Source organism: Bombina bombina, chromosome 2 (genome assembly GCF_027579735.1).
Source record: "Bombina bombina isolate aBomBom1 chromosome 2, aBomBom1.pri, whole genome shotgun sequence".
In the NCBI taxonomy this organism is placed as follows: domain Eukaryota; kingdom Metazoa; phylum Chordata; class Amphibia; order Anura; family Bombinatoridae; genus Bombina; species Bombina bombina.
In genome coordinates, this window is record NC_069500.1 from 970,919,730 (window position 1) to 970,944,201 (window position 24,472).

General features: G+C 39.6%; 1 protein-coding gene across 1 annotated transcript; it reads right to left on the reverse strand.

The window, feature by feature from the left end:
* Positions 1 to 17,023: 17,023 nt before the first annotated feature.
* On the reverse strand, positions 17,024 to 23,381 carry LOC128648130 (histone H2A.Z-like). The gene is made up of 5 exons (XM_053700796.1): positions 23,236 to 23,381; positions 18,334 to 18,411; positions 17,800 to 17,913; positions 17,510 to 17,639; positions 17,024 to 17,406 (listed from the first exon to the last, which is right to left on the reverse strand). The coding sequence occupies exons 1-5, from the start codon at positions 23,236 to 23,238 to the stop codon at positions 17,345 to 17,347; spliced, it is 387 nt and encodes a 128-aa protein (XP_053556771.1). The 5' UTR covers positions 23,239 to 23,381; the 3' UTR covers positions 17,024 to 17,344.
* Positions 23,382 to 24,472: the final 1,091 nt, after the last annotated feature.

The following is a 24,472-nucleotide window of genomic DNA, read 5'->3' on the forward strand; positions in this document are numbered from 1 at the left end:
CCTTTTAGAGAACTAGCTGACAATCCTTTATCCAAACCTTCTTGGAGAAAGGAGAGAATCTTTGGAATTTTAATCTTACTCCAGGAGAATCCTTTGGATTCACACCAACAGATATATTTTTTCCATATTTTATGGTAAATCTTTCTAGTCACAGGTTTTCTGGCTTGGACCATAGTATCAATCACAGAATTTGAAAACCCACGCTTGGATAAAATCAAGCATTCAATTTCCAAGCAGTCAGCTGCAGAGAAATTAGAGTGGGATGTTCGAATGGACCTTGTACTAGAAGGTCCTGTCTCAAAGGTAGCTTCCATGGTGGAGCCGATGACATATTCACCAGGTCTGCATACCAAGTCCTGCATGGCCACGCAGGAGCTATCAGAATCACCGAGGCCTTCTCCTGTTTGATCCTGGCTATGAGCCTGGGGAGGAGAGGAAACGGTGGAAACACATATGCTAGGTTGAACGACCAAGGCGCCACTAATGTTTCCACTAGAGTCGCCTTGGGATCCCTGGATCTGGACCCGTAGCAAGGAATCTTGAAGTTCTGACGGGACGCCATTAGATCCATGTCTGGAATGCCCCATAATTGGGTTAACTGAGCAAAGACCTCCGGATGGAGTTCCCACTCCCCCGGATGGAAAGTCTGACGACTCAAATAGTCCGCCTCCCAGTTGTCTACTCCTGGGATGTGAATAGCAGATAGATGGCAGGAGTGATTCTCTGCCCATTGGATTATCTTGGTTACTTCCTTTATCGCTAGGGAACTCTTTGTTCCCCCCTGATGATTGATGTACGCAACAGTCGTTATGTTGTCCGACTGAAATCTTATGAACCTGGCTTACGCTAGCTGAGGCCAAGCCAGGAGCGCATTGAATATAGCTCTTAGTTCCAAAATGTTTATCGGGAGAAGCGACTCTTCCCGCGACCATAGGCCCTGAGCTTTCAGAGAGTCCCAGACCGCGCCCCACCCCAAGAGGTTGGCGTCGGTCGTGACGATGACCCACTCCGGTCTGCGGAAACTCATTCCCTGAGACAGGTGATCCTGGGTCAACCACCAGAGAAGTGAGTCCCTGGTTACCTGGTCTACTTGAATTTGGGGAGACAAGTCTGTATAGTCCCCATTCCACTGATTGAGCATGCACAGGTGTAATGGTCTTAGATGAATTTGAGCAAAAGGAACCACATCCATTGCTGCGACCATTAGTCCTATTACTTCCATGCATTGAGCTATGGAGGGTTGAGGAATAGAGTGAAGAACTCGACAAGCTTTTAGAAGCTTTGTCTTTCTGACGTCTGTGAGAAAGATCTTCATGTCCACAGAATCTATTATTGTTCCCAGAAAAGGAACCCTTGTGGACGGTGACAGTGAACTTTTTTCTATGTTCACCTTCCACCCGTGAGATCTGAGAAAAGCCAACACAATGTCTGTATGAGCCCTCGCTTTGGAAAGAGACGACGCTTGGATTAGGATGTCGTCTAGATAAGGTGCTACAGCGATGCCCCTCGGTCTTAGGACCGCTAGAAGGGACCCTAGCACCTTTGTGAAAATTCTGGGAGCGGTGGCTAAACCGAATGGAAGAGCCACAAACTGGTAATGTTTGTCCAGAAAGGCGAACCTCAGGAACTGATGAGATTTGTGGATTGGGATATGCAGATACGCATCCTTTAGATCCACGGTAGTCAAAAATTGACCCTGCTGGATTGTTGGTAAGATTGTCCGAATGGTTTCCATCTTGAAGGATGGAACTCTGATGAACTTGTTTAATATCTTTAAATCCAGAATTGGCCTGAAAGTTCCATCTTTTTTGGGAACCACAAACAGGTTTGAGTAAAACCCTAGACCTTGTTCCCCGGAGGGGACTGGGTTTATTACTCCCATCTTTGATAGGTCTCTTACACAATGTAAGAATGCCTGTTTCTTTATCTGGTCTGAAGATAAGCGAGACAGGTGGAACCTTCCCTTTGGAGGAAGTCCTTTGAATTCTAACAGGTATCCCTTGGAAACTATCTCTAGTGCCCAGGGATCCAGAACATCTCTTGCCCAAGCCTGAGCGAAGAGAGATAGTCTGCCCCCTACCAGATCCGGTCCCGGATCAGGGGCTACCCCTTCATGCTGTCTTGGTAGCAGCAGCAGGTTTCTTGGTTTGTTTACCCTTGTTCCAGCCTTGCATGGGCTTCCAAGCGGGTTTGGGCTGGGCCGCGTTACCTTCTTGTCTAGCGGTAGTGGAGTTATTAGCCGGTCCGTTCCTGAAATTGCGAAAGGAACGAAAATTAGACTTGTTCTTAGCCTTAAAAGGCCTATCCTGTGGGAGGGCATGGCCCTTACCCCCAGTGATGTCTGAAATAATTTCCTTCAATTCCGGCCCAAAAAGGGTCTTACCCTTGAAAGGAATATTCAGTAACTTAGTCTTGGACGACACATCTGCCGACCAAGATTTTAGCCAAAGCGCCCTCCGCGCTACTATAGCAAAACCTGAGTTTTTTGCCGCCAATTTCGTTATTTGAAAGGCGGCATCCAATATAAAGGAATTAGCTAACTTTAATGCGTGAATTCTGTCCATGACTTCTTCATAGGAAGTCTCTTTCTGGAGCGACCTTTCTAGTTCTTCGAACCAAAAGGACGCCGCTGAAGTGACAGTAATAACACACGTAGCTGGTTGAAGGATGAACCCTTGCTGAACAAAAATCTTTTTAAGCAATCCTTCCAATTTTTTATCCATAGGATCTCTGAAAGCGCAGCTGTCCTCTATAGGAATAGTTGTGCGCTTCGCTAGTGTTGAAACAGCTCCCTCAACCTTCGGGACCGTTTGCCATGCGTCCCTTCTAGGGTCTACTATGGGAAACATTTTCTTAAATATAGGAGGTGGGGCAAAGGGTACACCTGGCTTCTCCCACTCCTTTTCCACTATGTTCGCTACCCTCTTAGGTATTGGAAAAGCGTTGTTGTGCACTGGGACCTCTAAAAATTTGTCCAATTTGCACAACTTCTCTGGTACTACCATGGAATCACAGTCATCCAGAGTAGCTAAAACCTCCTTAAGCAAAGCGCGGAGATGTTCTAGCTTAAACTTAAATGCCACTAGATCAGGTTCTGCCTGTTGAGAAATTTTTCCTGAGTCTGAAATTTCACCCTCAGACAGCCCTTCCCTCACAGCCAATTCCGATTGATGTGAGGGTAAAATAGATAAGGCATCGTCAGCGTCTGATTGTTCATCCTTTTTATCTGCATTTAAAACTGAACAATCACACTTTCTCTGAAAAGCTGGCAGTTTGGATAAAAGATTTGCTATAGAATTATCCACTACTGCTGATAATTGTTGCATAGAAATAAGCACTGGCGCGCTAGGTGTCGCCTGCGCGGGCAAAGCTGGTGTAGACACAGAAGGAGAGGATGTAGAGCTATCCCCACTACCTTCATTAGATAAATCATCTTGGGCAACATTATGAAAAATAACAGAGCTGTCCTGATTTTGTTTGGACGCTATGGCGCAATTATCACAAACACTCGAAGGGGGAACCACATTTGTCTCTATACACACAGAACATAGGTTATCTGATGGAACAGACATGTTAAACAGATTTAGGCAGGCAAACAATGCAATAAAAACGATTTTAAACAAAAACCTTACTGTCTCTTTAAATAATAAAATGACACATTTATTTCTGATTGTTAAAAAAACTATGAAGGCAATATCCGATTTTTCTGAAATTTGGACCCCAGTGTCTTAATGCTTAGAAAGTATTGCACAGCAAATATGGAGACTCTAGCTCTTAAAACAAGCAAACCGGAGCTAATTGTTGGATTTAACTGTTTTTATACACCACAATCCCAGCTACAGCCTTGCTGCAGCTTTTTACCTTCCTTAGGGGTCACCTTTTGGAGTCACTTTCTGAGCCACAGGACCCTCTCACATGAATCTGCATGCACTGCCTTGAAATTCAACTGCGCAGCTGAAGTGCCAAAATGAGGCTTCCTCCCTCAGCACACTAGAGTGAAGGGGCCTTCCTGACTAGATTTAGGTGTCTAAAACAAGCCAGATCAATAAAAAAACGTTCCCAAGTGTATGTGAGCTTATAAAATATTTCAAATGGTATAATATTGTAATAAAAACCAATCGATTTAGCCCCTAACAGTGTTTACCAGCATAAAAAACAAAAAGGGGAAGCCCGTTATCTTTTTTGCTGAGGTGAAAGAAAAATGGCTTACCGTTTCCCCTGAGGGGAAAAATGACTGTCATCTAGCATTAGCCTGTGTTGTTAGAAGGAGACTAGTCATACCTGAAGCAGATGAGTCTGCAAACTGTTACCCCCAACTGAAGTTCTCTTGTTTCAACAGTCCTGCGTGGTAACAGTAATGGATTTTAGTTACTTGTGCTAAAATCATAGCCCTCTTAAACAGAAATCTTCATCACTTTTCTGTTATAGAGTAAATAGTACAAGTCAGCACTATTTTAAAATAACAAACTCTTGATAGAAGAATAAAAAAACTACAACTAACACCACAAACTCCTCGCCATCCCCGTGGTAGATGCTACTTGTTCAGAGCGGCAAGGAGAATGACTGGGGGGCGGAGCCAGAGGGGAAGCTATATGGACAGCTCTTGCTGTGTGCTCTCCTTGCCTTTCCCTGTGGGGGAGAACATTTCCCACAAGTAATGGATGACGCCGTGGACCGGACACACCAATGTTGGAGAAATTGGGTTTAGTATCCCTTTAACGCTTTCCGTAATTTTGATAGACATTTCACTAATAAATGTTGTAACCTCATACAAGAGGAATATAATATCGAGATTGCATAAGAGGTTTAATAAATAATTACCCAATAATTTATGCTGTTGTGACAAAGAAGTAGGACTTTAAGTCAGAAATCAGCTGGTTAGGTAAACCCCACGAAACTGGCAGACATGACGCCTTTGAGCACATAGTAGAATGACTGAGCAGTGTTATAAATATTTACTCTAAAATTAATACACTCACACACCCCGGTACCCCAGCTTTTTTTTTTTTTTTTTAAATATGTGTTGGGATCTTACTAAATTGGGAGCAGTTGTGATATTCCCAATCCCAATTTTAGATTCATGTGTGGTATGTTATATTTTTTCAATAAAGTGTTATATTCTACTCTTTCATTGTAAACTGTCATGTATATACCTCATGATTTTAGGTTTTGAAGGGTCAATTTTTCTTTCCTAAGATATGGTGAGTCCACGGCTTGAGTAATTACTGTTGGGAATATCTCTCCTTGCCAGCAGGAGGCAGCAAAGAGCACCACAGTCAAACTGTTAAGTATCACTTCCTTACACACAACCCCCAGTCATTCTCTTTGCCTTTGGTGCATGGAGGAGGTGAAGTTTAGGTGTCTGAAGAAAAAATTTGATTTCATGTACAAGCAAGTTTTGGGGGTATAACCATATTCCACATAATTCCTTGCAGTTCAGGTAGTGGAGTCTTTAAAGCAATTAGGAACTTGTAAAGAGGTACTTACTAAGTTTTCCTAACAATTGCTGCCCTAGTTTAGAAAGCCAGAGTTGGCTACTCTGTTCTTTCTTTTTCAAAGGTCTCTGAAGAACTGTGTCTTCTGATACCTTGAAAGTGTCTACATGCCGGACAGTGGAGCAGGTAAGTGCTTTTTCTTCCAGTTGGGGAGACTATGCACTTAAATTAAAAGACTGTTTTTTTTATTGGGACATACAGTAGATAATCCTGTTGTATGGTTTACACTGTAGCATATGTGTGAGAGTAATATTTAAACTCTTTTAAAAAGAAAGGGTAAAATGTTTTTATTAGCCTTTATTTTCCGACACATATTTACTTGATAAAACAATACAAGTTTAAACTGAAAGTAAGGCTGAATTTTCAGCAGCGTATTCATTTCCCCTTTGCTTTAAAATAAACCAATGCAACATTTTAAACTGTCCAGTTTGGGGAAAACGGTGATTTCTGGTACTCAGTGTACCTGGAAGCTATTTTTAGTGCCTTTCTGTGTCGCAGCAGTAATTTGAGCTCGGCCGTTGAGCTTCATAACATGAGAAAAAAGTGGTTTATTAAATGTTTTCTTAACTTTTCTCACATAATTTTAGCTGGGGATCGATCCTAAAGTGGAATAAAATTTAAAGTGATTTTTTCCTTGGCTTATTTTAATTGTATATTAAAATCTTTGAAACTTATCTGTACAAGTTTATTTACTGTTTCATAACATGTCCGATATGGAGCAAGAGCCTGCACTCATGAATTCATGCTTATTATGTTTAGATGCACAAATTGCAGATCTATGCAATTTTGTTCTTCATGGGTCAAAAAACCTTGCTAAATAAAGGTAAAAATTGAGCCTAATTTCTCTCAGGATGATGCTGTTAAAATACCTCAGCTTTCTCCTGCTACGTCCCAAGCCTCAATGGTGTCACATGCAGTGCCCTGCGGTTCCTCTATAACTCTTAGTGGAGTTTATTTAAAAGCAGAAATTGCTGCCCAGGTATCTTCAGCAGTATCAGCTGCCATTTCCAGATTACAGGGAAAATGCAAGAGAAAATCTAGAAATTCAGAAAATTAGGTGCCTGTCCTCAGTTCGGCTTCCCAAGTTGCCCTCTCACTTAAGTCTGAGGAAGATACATCGGGACTTTCTGCGGGTGACATCTCAGATTCGGACAGTATAATTCCTTCTGAGATGGAGGTGGTATCCTTCAGATTTAAGCTTGAACACCTTTGTGTATTGTTAAAGGAGATTTTAGCTACTTTAGATGACTCTGATACCCCTGTCATCACTCCTAAGAAATCTAGTCAACTTAATAGTTTCTTTGATGAACCTTCTACTTCAGAGGTTTTTCCTGTGCCGGACCATGCTAGGGAGATTATCTCAGGAATGTGAGAAACCAGGGGTGTCAATTTGTAACTCTGTGATATACTGCACCACAACCCAGCAAGCTGGTGTCCGTGGTCACAATTACCCAAGAGGGTCTCTGAAAACACGTCCCCTGGGGCAGATGTTGACACCCACCACAGTAGGGAGTCCTTTGTTGATTGATCCAGAGCTATTCTCTGAGATAGATCTGTATAATCCCCGTTCCACTGAGTGAGCATGCATAGCTGCAGAGGTCTCAAAAGGAACCGAGCAAACAGAACTATGTCCATAGAAGCCACCATCAACTCGATTACCTCCATGCATTGGGCTACTGATTGTCGTGTCGCTGACTGTAGGGAAAGGCAAGCGGACAGAATCTTGGCTCTTCTGACCTTAGTCAGAAAAATCTATAATGGTTCCTTAGGTCACCCTTGAAATCAGAACCAGAGAAATTTTCCTCAAATATTTGATGATCCCTGTGAATGGGAATGTGTAGGTACACATCCTTCAGGTCTATAATTGTTTTAGATCTAGAATGGGCCGGAAAGTTACCTCTATTTTGGGAACCACAAACAGGTTTGAGTAAAACTCGAGACGCTGTTCCTGACTTGGAACAGGCACTATCACTCCAAAAAGGGAAAGGTCCTGTACACACTTCAAGGACGCCTCTCTTTATCTTGTCTACAGATAATCTTGAGGGGTGGAACCTGCCTCGGGAGGAAAGGTCTTTAAATCTAACTTGTACCCCAGAGAAACAATGTCCACTGCCCACGGGTCTGGGACATCGCACGCCCAAGCCTGCACAGAGAGTCTGCCCCCTATTTGATCTGATCCTGGATCGGGGCAGCCCCTTCATGCCGACTTGGATTCAGCTGTGAGTTTCTTGGATTGCTTCCCCTTGTTCCAAGATTGACCCGGCCTCCAAGAGGGCTTGGATTGCTTCTGCTTGGCAGATGCAGGGGAAGACTTGCCTCTGAAGTCATGAAAGGAACTGAAGGGAAAAAACATGTTGACATCCCTTTGACTTGTTCTTAGGGCAGAAAGTATCCTTTACCACCTGTGATATCGGAGATAATCTCAGCCAAGGCTAGCCCAAACAAGGTCTTAACCCTTGAAGGGTATAGCCAAAAGTTTAGACTTAGAATTAACGTCCGCAGACCAAGACTTAAGCCATAGCACTAAAATGCAAAACCAGAAATTTTAGCTCCAAACTTGCAAAGAAGCATCAGTTATAAAAGGAGTTGGCTAACTTAAGGGTTTTAATTCTATCCTGAATCTCCTCCAAGGGAGTTTCAGCTTGTAAGGACTCAGACAATGCATCAAACCAATAAGCAGCCACACTGATTACTGTAGCAATGCACACCGCCAGTTGCCATTGCAACCCCTAATGAACAAATCTTCTTAAAAAGGCCTCCAGTTTTTTTATCCATAGGTCCCTTGAAGTCAGTTACCGTTAACATCTTACTAAACACAGGGGAGGGAGAAAAGGGAATTCCTGGCCTCCCATTGCTGGTTGATAATCTCCGTGGCGCAGTCAGGCACTAGAAATACCTCCCCAGGACAGGGGACATCAAAATATCTATTCAATTTGCTAGAATTTTTAGGGTTGACGACAGTCGGGTCGAGTCATCCAAGGTAGCTAAAACCTCATTTAGTAAGACACGGAGGTGCTCAAGCTTAAATCTAAAGGAAACCACTTCAGCATCAGATGAAGGAATTACACTATCCGAATCTGAGATTTCACCCTAGAGGCTACCGAAGAATCCTCTTCCGATTTGTGCGAAGAGGAGACGTGTCAGCCTGTACAGGATCTGATAACTTATCTGATTCTATGATGTTCCTCTTACGCTTCCCCCGCAGCATGGTAATGGCTGCTAGTGCCTCAGATACCGCCGAGAATACCTGGGCAGCAATCTCAACCTTTAAAAATGCTTCATCTGGGGACAGAGGAACCGCAGGGTACTGCATATGACGTCGCTGCTGATTGGGTTATAACAGGGGGAGGCTGTGATAATGTCTGGACAGCCTCCTCAGGTAATGGTGGCTCTGAATAAAAAAAAAAAGAAATTTATGCTTACCTGATAAATTTATTTCTTTTACGATACGACAAGTCATCCTTACTTATTGGGTTACGCCTCCTGGTCAGCAGGAAGTGGCAAAGAGCACCACAGCAGAGCTGTATATATAGCTCCTCCCTTCCCTCCCACTCCAGTCATTCGACCAAAGTGTAAAAAAAAAAAAACAAGTAAATACCTGTCTTAGAAAAGACAGGGTGGGCTGTGGACTCATATCAAAAGAAATAAAATGATCAGGTAAGCATAAATTTCCTTTTACAAGATATGACTAGTCCACGGATTTCATCCTTACTTATGGGATACAATACCAAAGCTATAGGACACGGATGAAAGGGAGGGACAAGACAGGAACCTAAACGGAAGGCACCACTGCTTGAAGAACCTGTCTCCCAAAAACATCCTCAGATGAAGCAAAAGTATAAAATTTGGAAAAAGTATGAAGAGACAACCAAGTTGCAGCCTTGCAAATCTGTTCAACAGAAGCATCATTTTTAAATGCCCATGAGGAAGCCACAGCACTAGTAGAATGATCCGTAATTCTTTCAGGAGGCTGCTGTCCAGCAGTCTCATATGCCAGACGGATGATACTCTTCAGCCAAAAAGAAAGAGGTAGCCGTAGCTTTCTGGCTCCTACGCTTTCCAGAATAAATTACGAAGATGATTGACGAAACTGTATAGTCGCCTGCAAGTAAAACTTCAGGGCACAGACCACGTCCAAGTTATGCAACAGACGCTCCCTCTTAGAAGGATTCGGACATAATGAAGGAACAACAATTTCCTGATTAATATTCTTATTTGAAACAACCTTAGGAAGAAAACCAGGTTTGGTACGTAAAACCACCTTATCAGAATGGAAGATAAGGCAAGTCACATTGTAACGCTGAAAGCTCAGAAACTCTATGAGCTGAAGATATAGCAACCAAAAATAAAACCTTCCAAGATAAAAACATAATATCTATTGAATGCATGGGTTCAAACGTAACCCCTTGAAGAACATTAAGAACTAAATTCAAACTCCAGGGTGGTGCAATTGGTCTAAACACAGGCTTGATTCTGGTCAGAGCCTGAAAAAAAAAAAAAAAAAGACTGAACGTCTGGAACATCTGCCAAACGTTAGTGTAGTAAAATCGACAAAGCAGAGATTTGTCCCTTTAAGGAACTTGCTGATAACCCTTTCTCCAATCCTTCTTGGAGAAAAAATAGAATCCTGGGAATCCTAACTACTCCATGAGTAGCCCTTGGATTCACACCAATGAAGATATTTACACCATTACCAAAGTATCAATGACCGAATCAGAGAACCCGCACTTAGATAAAATCAAGCGTTCAATCTCCAAGCAGTCAGCTGCAGAGAAACTTGATTCGGATGTCGGAAGGGTCCATGCCTCAATGGAAGCTTCCACGGCGGCAGAGAGGACATGTCCACTAGATCGGCATACCAAGTCCTGCAAGGCCACTGCAATACCCCGCAGACTGAGAACCGCCAGAAGGGACCCTAGAACCTTTGTGAAGATCCTGGGTGCTGTGGCCAACCCAAAGGGAAGAGCCACTAACTAAAAATGTTTGTCCAGAAAGGCAAACCTTAGGAACTGATGATCCTTGTGGATAGGAATATGAAGGTATGCTTCCTTCAAGTCCACGGTAGTCATATTGACCCTCCTGGATCAAAGGTAGAATTGTTCAAATAGTCTCCATCTTGAAGGATGGGACTCTTGAGGTCTAAAATGGGTCTGAACGTTCCCTCTTTTTTTGGGAAGCACGAAAAGATTGGAGTACAATCCCTGCCCCTTTTCCAGTATTGGAACAGGACAAATTACTCCCATAGTAGAGGTCTTTTACACAACGTAAGAACGCCTCTTTATCTGGTCTACAGAAAATCGTGAAAGAAGAAACCTCCCCCTTGGGAGAGAATTTTTGATAAATATCAATATAAAAGGTAATACAAGTACACCATTTGCATTCCTATAGTGTCTGATTATCCCTCCCCAGTTAGGGAAAAATGTCAGCCTGTTCTGATGTATCAAGTCTCCCCAGAAACAAATGCCTGAACATACCTCAATGCTGCTTCTAGCATGACACTGTTCTCCACACTGAAGATATTTCTTTACACTACCTTCAACTGCTCAGTGGAAAACCAGCCGGATCTTAGATAAGGTTTGCTAAGATCATAAACATCAGGGCAGAAAAATAAGATGTCTCCACTCCTCCTAGGGATTAAGTGACTGATGATTTCTCCCTGAGAAAAATAGTACTCACTGGCACCATTTTAAAATAAAAAACTTCTTGATTGAAGAATCTAAATTAACACCTCACTTTACCTCTTCCTATCACTAACACAGGCAAAGAGAATGACTGGGGTGGGAGGGAAGGGAGGAGAAGATAGATATATACACACACAGCTCTGCTGTGGTGCTCTTTGCCACTTCCTGCTAACCAGGTGTAATCCCATAAGGATGAAATCAGTGGACTCGTCTTATCTTGTAAAAGAAAACGTTTGCAGCAATAAAAAAAAAAAGTCCTTATGTGCCCAAATTAGCTTAATATTGCACCGCTTGTTTAGATATGTTATATATCAATTTTATCAGTTATATTAAATGATCAATTCAGGCCCCTGCACCTCGCCATAGCTCTGCTGCGGCGCCTACCTGCCCCAGATCACACTGATTCTGCTTAAGTAGTGCTCCTAAGTCTCTTCCTTCGTTTACAATAACAACTTAGGCCCCACCGGATGAAGACTGCGCGGCTGAGCGTACAAAATTAGGCCCCGCCCACCGTGGGCGTAAGTCGAGCCATACTGAGACCCACATGGGAAGTAAAACATGTCGGTTCCCAAATAAAATGTTAAGCCATGTGCACCTCTATACATACCTCAATAATAAAGCGTTAATTCATGAAAACCTGCACTCTCAGGCCAGTTTTAGTGATATAACAATGACAGCCCTTAGACAGCAAACCGTATCTCCCAGCGTCTACCCATACTGAATATAGATAAGTGAAACATACTGATAAGCAAATATAAAAGGGAATTCCAGGTACACCATTTACACACGCTGTGGTGCTCTTTGCCACTTCCTGCTGACCGGGGCTTTCCAACTGCCTTTTCAACAGAGCTAAACTGAAAGCTTTTAAGTACGTTTTTAAACCATTTTATACTGGATCTTTATATCAGTATCTGTGCATCTTATTCTTTATAGTAGTGTCTATTACATGCAGTTATATGAAAATAAGTGTATACTGTCCCTTTAACTTCCTAAAAATGGGAAAAACCTTGCAGAGTTTTCACTGCACACAAAATATATTGTAGTATCAGAGCTAGTGGTTTTCCTTACTCCCTAGCTAGCGTGCCTACAGCCAGGAAGTTATATGTAGGCACTAACATGCCTACAGCCATTAATTACTAAAAGTATAGATGTAAGACATTTTAATAGGCTATGTTCTGGATTTTTATTGCGGGGGGGGGGGGGGGGAAGGAGCGCCTTTCTTTGCGTTTCCTTGAACAAAACAAGGACTGGAGGGTTTGGACTCCCAAATATTAAGGTGTTCAACTGGGTTACCATGGTTAAGATAGCTGTAGATTGGTTAGTTGAAGCTAACCACTTTTTAGAGCTAGAGGGGGGAATGATTAAACTCTTTTCTCTAAAAGCAATCTGGCATACACCAGTAAGTAAAATACCATCTAGTATTGGTAATATGAGTGATTTATAATGTGGTTATAGCTTGGCAAAGTTTGTTGGGAGCTTAAAATAATCTAACCACCTCCCCCATACTTGGGAATCCAGGGTCTACTCCTGGTCTCAGTCCTGGGATCTTTCAGGGATGGCTCGTACAGGAACTCAAGTATGTATTTCAATTGTCAAACTTTTGAACAAATAAGGGAATTGATCTCCCAAAGCATCATTTCTATATCTTCTATATCTCCAAATTAGACACTATATCCTGTACGGGATACAAGATTTTAATAGTTGTCAAGAGCTAGGAATAATTGACAGGTATTGGTATATTCAAGAGTGCGTCCACAGCACCAGATATTTAAAAAGTATTTGACAAAAAAAAAAAGCAACGTTTCGTGATAGATATCACTTAATCATGCTATACCATATATGTTATCACAAAACATTGCATTTTTTTGTCAGACTTTAAATATATCTGGTGCTGTGGACACAGTTTGTAGAGTGATTAAAGTGGAATGGGCAGTCTGCACGGAGAAAATTACCAGCAGCTGTTCCAAGATTGAGAAACTATGTTCAAGAGTGGATATTCAATTTCCAGCTGGTATAAAAAGTATTGTTAACAGGGCCAGCAATATCTGGAATTAATTCTCCCCAAATGGCAGAGACTGCTTCAAGAAGTAGAATATAAAGTATTCAATTAGGGGGTAGTAACACAATGTGGAAAGAATCTCACAGTAAGCTATTACAGGGACAGTCTAGTATAAATTAAACTTTCATTATTCAGATAGGACTTTTAATCAACTTTCCAATTTACTTTTATCATCAAATTTGCTTTTTCTCTTGGTATTCTTAGTTTAAACTAAACATAGGTAGGCTCATATGCTGATTTCTAAGCCCTTGACGGCTGCCTTTTATCACATTCTTTTTAAATTCCTTTTCAACATAAAGACAGAACGTACATGTGGGCCATATAGATAACCCCCTGTGACTTAAGTGTTATTTAAGATTTAGCAAAATACAATGCTAAATTTAAGACACTAGATAATAAACAGTTACAGTCATGTGATCAGGGAGCTAGAAGAAGGTTCCTAGATACTAGGTAAACAAAAAGGTATAATAGAACAGTTATATGCAAAACTGGGGAATGGGTAATATAAGGGATTATCTATCTTTTAAAACAATTCTATGGTAGACTGTCCCTTTAAACAATTTATATATCCCTGGTAATGCTAGCCAAATGGGGATAAAAAAAATGCTTGGGTAACTTTTCATTGTAAATATCCGAATGCAGATAATCATTGTTTTTGGTTCTGTCCAAAGATCGAGATTTTGGAACAGTTAATTTTTGGGCAAACAAATTTATACACCAGAAGGTTGTATTTTCCCCAAAATCTTTTTTTATAACCCACTACCTCAAGAGGAAAGGACCGGGATTTTATTAATACCATCATATTGGTGGCTAGGAGCCTAATATTGCAACATTGGAAGGCAGTTGAACCACCTATTGCAGAATTTGTTCAAAAATGTATTCACAAATAGAGCAACATCAACTGGAGTCAAGTAGTGAAAAAAAATGTAGAACCTTCTTTCAAAAATGGTTAAGCTTAATAGTCAGGCTACCTCGCAATGCAACTACAGATTATTTATCCTCTACCTAAATCTATTTTTTTGATATAGAAATCGTGAAGGGGTTTCTTCCACCACAATGAGCAGGGCTAAGTTAAATGGGAGGAGAGTCAGGTGAGCAGGGGTTTTTTTTATAAAGTTTTTTTATTAGTGGCATAGCCAGATAAGACAGCATAACTCTGGGTTTACTTAAATTTATAGATTGACTAATTTAGTTTAATGCACAAGGACCTACCTAAATTAGTAGTTGTGGTTTCATGGTATGATAGCTACAAGGTGGATGGTATATTTAGTATACAATGGTGTTAGGACACAACGCTGTATTAATCCAAATAGGACAGACCAGTTCAGTATGAAGGTATAGTACATACAGTTTACCTGTTGATTGCAATTTAGACCTAACCCTACTAGGCAAATTAGGATTGTACCACTAGAACACGATTAAGTAGGGATGTTATGTTGGTTATCCGGCATCACTATGTTGAGAGCTATATACAGGCTATGTAAAATAAGATTGTATTAGGACTTTAGAATGCAGTATGGCTCAAAAAATTGCTGTATAACAAATACAGGGGTGCCCCCCCCCCATTCTATAATATGAAAATTCTAGCAATGATGATTAGAGTACGACATGCCGGTTTTGTCTCATTGGTAAATTTGAAGGCATTTACAATTTAATTGTATTATTTCTTTGTGACCGTTTCTTCCCCCCCCCCTCTTGTCATGTAAGGCGTTGATTTTGTATATATGATCCATTGTTGGCCCACAGCTAAAAAAATTTTTTTGCTAAGAGGTGACGTTTTCACCTCTTAGCCACTTTAAAGTGAAGGTAAACTAATGAAAGTCTGTTTTTTAAAAATACTAATAAAAACAGGGGCACTTTCATTCAAAGTTTAGAAAGCAGCCGTTTTGGGGAAAAAAAAAATTGCCTTTGTTTTTTTATAGCCAGAGCAGCTTCCCTATCCGGAGATCCTCTTTACACGTCAATGACCAATTTGTCTTCCTCCAATCACAGCTTCCCCCCATGGGAGTCATTGCCTGAGGCCATGCTGTGATTGGAGGGAGCTGGATTAGTTATTGATGTGTGAAAAGGGGATCACCAGGTGGGGGAAGCTGCTCTGGCTGTGAAAAAACAAAGGTAAGTTTTTAATCAAAGCGGCTGCTTTCTAAACTGATGAATGAGCCCCTGTTTTTAATAGCATTTTTAAAAACTGGGCTCATTCATCAAAGTTTACCTTCACTTTAACATCTTTCTACATCTTGATGGTGAACACACTTCTCAGGATAACTTAAAACTGTTAGACTTTTGAAGCTCAATAATGCAGACAGTGTACAGATTTTAAATTTAAAGGGACAGTAAACCTTAAAAATTTTATATAATTCTGCATAGTGCAGAATTATAACACATTAATAAGTGCTATAGTTATAAATGCCTTTTTTCCCTTTTTAATATTTTAAAAATACGGCGCTTTTACAGACCCGCTCTCTGCTGAGCGGGTCTGTTTTTTACTCAGTGCATCGGGCCAGCTGTATAGTCACAGCCCGGCCGCGCCATAAGACTAAGTGCAGCTCGCTCCTGCTCTGTCTGACAGCAGGATCGAGCTTCAATTAATGTTATGGCGCGGTCGGGCCAGGCTGAGAGCGGGTCTGTAAAAGCGCCATGTTTTTAAATTAAAAAGGGGAAAAAAAAAAAAAGCCATTTATAACTATCGCACTTAAATAATGTTATATAATTCTGCACTATGTGCAGAATTATATAACATTTATGGTTACTGTCCCTTTTAAGGAATTTCTCTAGAAATTCTAGTAAGGCAGTGTTTCCCAAACACAGTAATCAGGATCCTTACACAGGCCAAATATTTATCTTAACTAGAGCACAGGTGAAATAATCAGCTGATGGGTGAGCTGTTTCACCTGTGCTCTAGTTAAGATATAATGAATCTGGCCTGTGTAAGGGTCCCAAGGACTGGGTTTGGGAAACATTGCTTTAAAGGTATAGTATACTGTAAATATGTTCTCTTTAATTTGTTTACAAATATCTACCCATTTTACCAGCTGGAGTGTTATCTACCAATCAATGAACAGTAATAGCTTAACTAAATAAAATAATTCCAAGAAAGTGTTGATGTTCAGAAACCAAAATTGCTTGAGGATATCCAATTGTTATTTCCCCCACTACTTGCATAACACTGTATAGCCACTGCAAAGGGGTTTAACTAAAATCAGGTTCAGAGAAGCTATGTTAACAGCTAGTAAGCCAATGAGAAAATGAGGTATGTGTATAACCAGAGTACACATTGTTCTGGAGACTTCCACTATTTAGTTAAACCTTTTGCACTTTTTTGTCCCTTTATGACTACTCTTAATTAAAAAAATAATAAAGACGTCACCTGGAAACAATGTATACAAACCCTTCTAACAGGTACACATTTGAAGTTTTTCTAAATTGTTCAGTCATATTTATATAATGAACATTCTTTCTGGTGGGTTTACCTACCTTTAGGATTTTGACCTGTATTAATAGAAAAAGGACTTCTGGTTAACACTGTACCTACACACACACAAACTTTAACCAGGCAGCAGCTAGTCATTTATACATCTTGGTTTGTTTTTAATTGCGGCAAAACACACACAAAAAAAAAACAAAAAAAACACGATTTGTACTGTATTGTCAATTTACTGAAACCATGTCAATTCTCGTAACTTTAGCCGAGACAATGAATCCTGAACAGCCAAGCACCCCATATCATACATTCACTATTCAAAGGGAAACCAGTGTTTCATGCAGTTTACCAATGAGTACAAGAGCTGTAGAAGGAATGCATTTTGTTTATTGAACAAAAAAAAATCAAGTAGTGTTACAGGGAACAATCTGTTAAAGTATGTACAAAACAGAATGCCTCCAAGTATGTTAAAAACTAGTAAAACCAACCCACCAAAATGAACCACTTCAAAATTCATTGAATCCAAAGAAGCAGCTTAAAATTGATTAGGGCTCCCAATTCAGTAGCCTAAGTGGTTCAAACCTTAAACCATTAAAACCTGAACAAGCTAGTCTCTTCTGAGAAGTAGGCTACGTAAGTCCATGAGAAAGCTCTGTATGCAGATTGCAGGAACAAATACTCCCCTCAACTAAACAGTCTTCTGCTGCCCCTTCTTTCCAATCAGAGACTTGTGAATATGTGGAATGACACCTACGGGAAAAACAAAACCGGATTTAAAAAAAAAAGCAAAAAAAAAAAGCTTGTGTACACAAAGTAAAAAAATAAATAAAAAGCTTATAAAGTGCACACTTACCTCCACCTGCAATTGTAGCCTTAATAAGGGAATCCAATTCTTCATCACCTCTGATTGCAAGCTGCAAGTGACGTGGGGAAATACGCTTCACCTTAAGATCTTTAGAAGCATTTCCTGCCAACTCGAGAACCTGAAAGATTAGAACACTTCCTGTCAGACAGGATACAAGTGACAATTTCACTCATTTTGAAAATGAATGTTTCTTGCACGTCATCAGAAGTGAGATAGAGAATGCACAGTATCTAATTTATAAAAACTTCTCATCACCACAAAGCTTGCCATGAGCTTACCTCAGCTGTAAGATATTCCAGGATAGCAGCAGTGTACACTGCAGCTGTACCACCCACACGACCATGGCTAGTGGTCCTGTTTTTGAGAAGTCGATGGATACGTCCTACTGGGAACTAAAGGGAAAAATAAAAATTAAACAAAATGCATATTTTGCAGACAAGCAGCTAGTTTTAATCCTGCCCACACCATACTTTTAAGGTTCTCTAATCTATATATGCATTAGGAAAAAAACTACATTTGTTATGAGTCTTAAAAATTGCAGCTTATGTTCATAGTCTGAAGAACCAAATAAACAAAAAAAATGTCACATTTGCAGTTACTGTACTTAGTGATTGTAAAATTTTATGAATAAGTGCCTGGTAACTAAAAATAATCTTTCTAAACAAGGGCACATTCATTAAACTTTATAATAGTATGAGCCACAGTGGTATTTTTTATAGATATATGGAGAATAAACCCAAAATTTATGAGCCAGGGGTAAAATCCTAGGAGCTCCCGGGTTTAGCGAATCCTGTAATAAAAGAAATACTGACCTGCAAACCTGCTCTGGAGGATCGAGTTATAGAAGCTGCCTTTGATTTTCCAGAGTCCTTTCCAGCTTTACCTCCAGCCTAAGAAGAAAAAAAAAAAAAAAAAAAAAAAAAAAAAAAAAAAAGTATATATTTTATTAAACAAGTTTATACTGTTAGTCTTTAGGCAGTCAAACGGAAGTTCCATATACATGGTCACAGTTGACCGACAGAAGTTAAAGTATATCTATTTGCACAAATGTTTTCTATAAGCAGAATTATAAAGATTATGTTTTTGCTTTCTCAGAAATTCAGGGACATGCCATTTGAGCATGTCTATTCCTTTTCAATGTGGGTAGTTGGGGACAGATAAGCTCCTTTAAACAAAAAAACAAACAAAAAAAAGACATGATTAGCTATATTATGGGGATACATTTTGAGTTTAATCTGTCTTGCAAAATATTAAGTTTGCAGATTTTTTGTTTAATTCCATTTGAGTGTAACAACATGACCCATTACGACTTAAAGTGACAGTCTAGTCAAAATTACTCAGATAGGACTTAATTTGAATCAACTTTCCAATTTACTTTGACCATCAAATCTGCTTTGTTCTCTTGGTATACCAAGTTTATAAGCCCTTGAAGGCCGCCTCTTATCACATGATTTTTTAATTCATTTTCACAAGAGACTTTGTTCATGTGGGCCATATAGATAACTGCTCAGGGACAAAGTTATTTAAGAGTTAAAACAATACTAAATGCAAGTCAATAGATAATACAAAGTCATGTGATCAGGGGGATGTCAGAAGATGCCTAGATACAAGGTAAGAGGTAAAAAGTATATTAATATAACTGTTGGCTATGCAAAACTGGGGAAAGAGTAATAAAGGCATTATATTAATATATATTGCAGACTGTCCCTTTAAAAGGGCCGGTAAACAGATTTGCATAAACAAATGCATGCTAAAAAGACAAGGCAATAGTATTTACTGTGATCAAATGAGTATTTCTTTTTTCCTGACAAATTAGTTTTATTTCCACACTTCCTGTATCATGTGAAAGCTATCAGCCAATCCAAAATTCATATACGTATACTCTGAATTCTTGCACATGCTCAGTAAGAACTGGTGATTCAAAAAGTGTAACTCTAAAGAGAGACTGCACATTTGTTAAAGTAAATCAGAAAGTTGTTTAATGCCACAAATTCTATTTTCTGTCCCTAACATAATATACAAGGTTCAGATTAAGAATGCAATTTTAAAGTGAAGGTCAATTTTCATCAATGAGTGCCCGGTTTTTAAAAATACTTTTAAAATCAGGGGCACTTTCATTGATGAAAATTAACATTGCACTGGATTTTAAGAAATACTTACCTTTTACTCCTGCAATGCCGGATCGACGATCTCCCTCCTCCTTCTTCCTGCTGTAGACAACAGCAATGACGAAACTGGCTTCCTCCAATCACAGCCAGGCATCACGAGCTGGACGCTCTGGGGTGCAAGCCATGATTGGAGGAAGCCGGTTTTTGTCATTTCTGACGTCACTACAGAGGAACTGAGGCTGAGATCCGGTTTTGCAGGAGAAAAAGGTAAGTATTTCTTAAAATCCAGTGCAATGTTAATTTTCATCAATGAAAGTGCCCCTGTTTTAAAAAGTATTTTTAAAAACCAGGCACTCATTGATGAAAATTGACCTTCACTTTAAAGCCAAGTGCTGAATTAGGCGATCTATAAAAATTATGGTTTAAAACAAACACTTTATTATAAAGTGAAAGTCAATTCTAGCGCTGTACAATAGCTTAGATTGAATATTGAAACAAATAAAGGGGACTTTCACGAAGTATAAGATACTTTATGTAGAAAGCTCATTTATTTGTTTAAATCGATCGCCGTTTTTAGCTGCTACAGGAGCCTGCGACAATAACATTTTTTTTTGCTAAGTGGTGACATTTTCACCTCTTAGCCAATAGCAGTGCGGTAAATCTGGTTTTAATGCACGGCTATTGGCTAAGAGGTGAAAGCTTTTTCTTTAGCCGTGGGTTGCTGTAGCAGCTAAAAACAGCTATTGATTGAAATAAAAGGAGCTTTTTACATGAAGAATCTTATACTTCTTGAATGAAAGTCCCCTTTATTTGTTTCAATAGTCAATCCTAGCATTTGTACGCCGCTAGGATTGACTTTCACATACATACAACAAATTACTTAAATTGGAATAAGAAAGTGGGATAATCACTACCACTTCATTTAATACATTCCAACACAAATAAATAAAAACAGAGGGCCACAGAACCTGAGGAGTAGATGTGGATGTATCAGAAAGGGTATCAAGCATCCATACAATCTGTTTGCTAAAAGGAGTCCTGTCTGCGCACTGCTGTGATTTAACAGTCAGACGATTTCCAACTCAATTCCCATATATCTTAATGCAGTATAGACCGCTGACTAGTTGTGATGTAAATCAAACCATCACTGGCATATCAGCCACTTAGTAAAGCATCAATGTAACCCATTTATACTGTTGCCAAAGATTATGCAACAAAACTATATTCTCCCAGAGCGGTAACAAACACCGCTACATTCACTGACTACACAACCCCCCTCAGGCTCTGACCGACACGTTTCGTCATGGAGCCTGACGTTTCATGTTCCTTTAAAGGCATACTAAACCCTAATTGTTATCCATGATTCATATGGAGCAGGTGTTCTAAACTTAGTCTTGACGCATAAAAATTCTGGAACTGTGTCACTGCCGGTGACGTGACAGCTATTTGCACATGCTCAGTGAGTGCCACAAACTTCCAAAATTAACCGGTTATGTCTAAGGGTTGAGGCATTAGACTGCATTGCGTCTGCGTGCAGAATACAGTGCAAGCACACACGGCCAGACTCACGATCAACTTAACCTGCATCAGTGGGTCCATGATTTCTACAGGCGAGTTGCCTTGAGTGCACATGCAGCGTAAAATGGGATTTGGGAAAACAAAACATACAAATTTTACAAATATTAAAATATTTGAATCCAAAATTTTACAGTATAGGACGGATTCCATTAAACAAGTTAATGTACAGCGTCATGTGGCCACGCCAAATTTAACGTTTGTCTAGAACCATATAGACACTAAGACAACTTAAATTGTGTGGGGCCACATGACACTGTACATTAATTTGTTTAATAGAATACACCCTATACTGTAAAATTTGGGATTCAAATATTTTATTATATTTGTCAAACAATTAATATTTTACTCTGCGTGCGCACTGTAGACAACTCGCCTGTAGAGATCATGGACCCTCTGATCGAGCTTAAGATGATCGCGAGGAGTCGGGTCATGTGCATGGTATTCTGCACGCAGGCACAATGCACATAGAAATCCTCAACCCTTTGCTGCCTTAGACCTTAACAGCTGACTTTGGGAGGTTGGGACGTTTACGCATGCACAGTGAGTGCCACACGCCTCCAACATCTAATGTCATGTCACCGGAAGTGACGTGGGGCCGGAATTATGAATCAAGACATCAACGTTCTAATTGGTCCTATTAAATTCTAAGCTTCAAATTCGCAAGAGAACGAAGGAGCCAGACCATTTTAAGTTCAGCACAACCTGGACATCTCCTGCTGACTGGTGGCTACATTTAGCCACCAATCAGCAAGTTAACCAGGCGCTGAACCTGAAAAACACCGGCTTCCAAGCTCTACTACCTACCATCTACCTAGTTAGTAAGAGAACAAAGAAAAATAGGAGTAAATTAGAGTTTCATAAAACCACATGCTCCATCTGAATTAAGAAACAAAAATATCTGGGTTTTGTACATCAACTACCGTACTTTCAGTGAAAAACCACTGACTTTACCCTTTTCACCAGAAAAATATCTAGCAAGTTACCAAAGAAAGCCATACAAATCGTGGACCAGGTGACTCATTTACAGCTTTAATTAGTATTCCACAAAAGCCATTTTTTTTGGCAATTCTGCAAAATATGTATTTTTTTTTATAAAGAATATGCTTTACATATAACTTCAATATTCATTAAACCTGGACACTCGTTGATTTTGAACACGGGCGCATTTAAGAAAGAACCAATAAGAAGCAAGCGCACTGAGCTGTAACCAACAGCGACAACAAAGCACCCACATGCTGTGCACAAGTAGTTTGAGAGTAGAGCAAAGCGAGTGAGGCAGCTGCTGCGGGGCCTAGATAAACAAAACAGGAGAACCCACTGCAAGTGAGCAATGGAGACACAAGGCGGGATTGTAAAGGGAGGAGTAAATCATGCAAACATGAATACTATATAGGGCTAAAAATAGACGAGCAGAATATATAAATTACTACGATTTACGTAGTCACGCTGGATTTGCAACGTACAAAGCAAATGTACTACGTTTTCTTATACAGAAAAAGGAATAAGTTTAGAAAATGCGGTAGCCTAAATAAAAGCTTGGATTAAGACTCAGCAGTGCAATATATTTAATTTAGATCGGCTGGGTAACGTCCTACAACATTTACAATCAAAATTATGTTTTCAAATTTAGTTTTTTTCCCCCCAACCACACTTAAGTATGACGTTTGCGTTGTCTTAATTAGCTTAATCATGAGCAAACTGTGCGCTCCGCAAATATGGTTACATTTAAATAACTCAAAAGAAACAGAAAATAAATCTATTTTTACACACCGCATAGGTCCATTAAAGCGAACGAGATCTAAACGCGTTATAGTAACTACACAAACGCTAAACCATTAGTTATCCAACCAGAAGAGCTGCTATATAAAAATACATAAGTGCCTCGCTATATCTATGATGATGCAGCAAAAAAGGCCAACAAATGATTAACCACCGGAACAACCGGTTACACAGACATACGTGTAGGAGAAAAAGCGCGTACACAAAAAGCGCACAGCGCCCTCAGCAACAAACAAGGGGGGGGCTTACCATGATTTAACACAATGACCCTCTCACACAGTTCCACAAATCCGTTGTTCTCTGAATTAGCTTGTTCGAAAGTAGAACAGCTCCCGCGCAGCCTACCAACTTTTATATAAAGTCATCTACATCCGGGTACCTAGACAAAGAGACTCACCAATAGAAATCAGTCTCCTGGTTAGGGAGGAAGAGATTGACAGAGGACAAAAGAGCACGGATGTAGGGGCGGAGCTAGGGGGCTGCACGCTGCTTTTGTTGTCGAGGTCGGCTGTTTATTTTTATTTTTTTAAAGGCGCCAAAAATAATTTCGAATGGTTTATTAGGAATAGGAAAGGGCACGTTTGTCACCAACTTCCAGCAATCCAGCGTAATATTACAGAGAGAGAGAAAAAAAACAACAACAAAAAAACACGTTTTATTAGTACGCGACACTACTACATATTTTTTTTACATAAGGGCGATCGAATTATTTTTTTACTGTCTTCCAGCTATGTAATTATATCAATTTCATAGTAACTCGACATTATAAATATAGAAATCAATGAAATTTATACATAACAAAGAACACGTCTTTGTGTATATTTTGCTTCTGTGATGATCTGTGAAACTGCAAAGCCCTGTGAATTTCACAGAAAAACACTTCCATTATTTGTTTAGCACAATATACATGTTCAACTGTATAGTTGATTTCAGACTAGTTTTACTAACTGTATCTGTAACACCAGCTACTCTAATTGGGAAATGGTTTTGTAAATATATATACCATTTGCCCCATGTTGTATACTGTACACATGGGTAAGCATGGGGGTCTTGCAAAATATGTTACTAAGCGTTTGATCCACAATAAACTCCACTAAATACGATGTTTTTTACCTCGAGAATTACAACATTTTTCTCAGTTTAGACTACTGAAAGATGTTCCTCAAATAAAGATTTAATAGAAGCCAGACATTCCTGTCTGGCTTCTTAAAGTAAATAGAACAATTTGCTCTCTGTACCTGGCGTTACACAATTGGCAATATATCAACCTTGAGGTATATATATATATATATAACCCTAACCTAACACCAATATAAATGGTGCACATTTTTATCTAAAAATTGAATAAATAAAACAAAATTGGTAATTATTTTAATGGACAGTAAAGTCAAAATTAAACTTTCATGATTCAGATTAAGCATGTAATATTAAAGAAATTAGAATTTTTACTTCTGTTATATAATTTGTTTTGTTCTCTCTGTGTCAT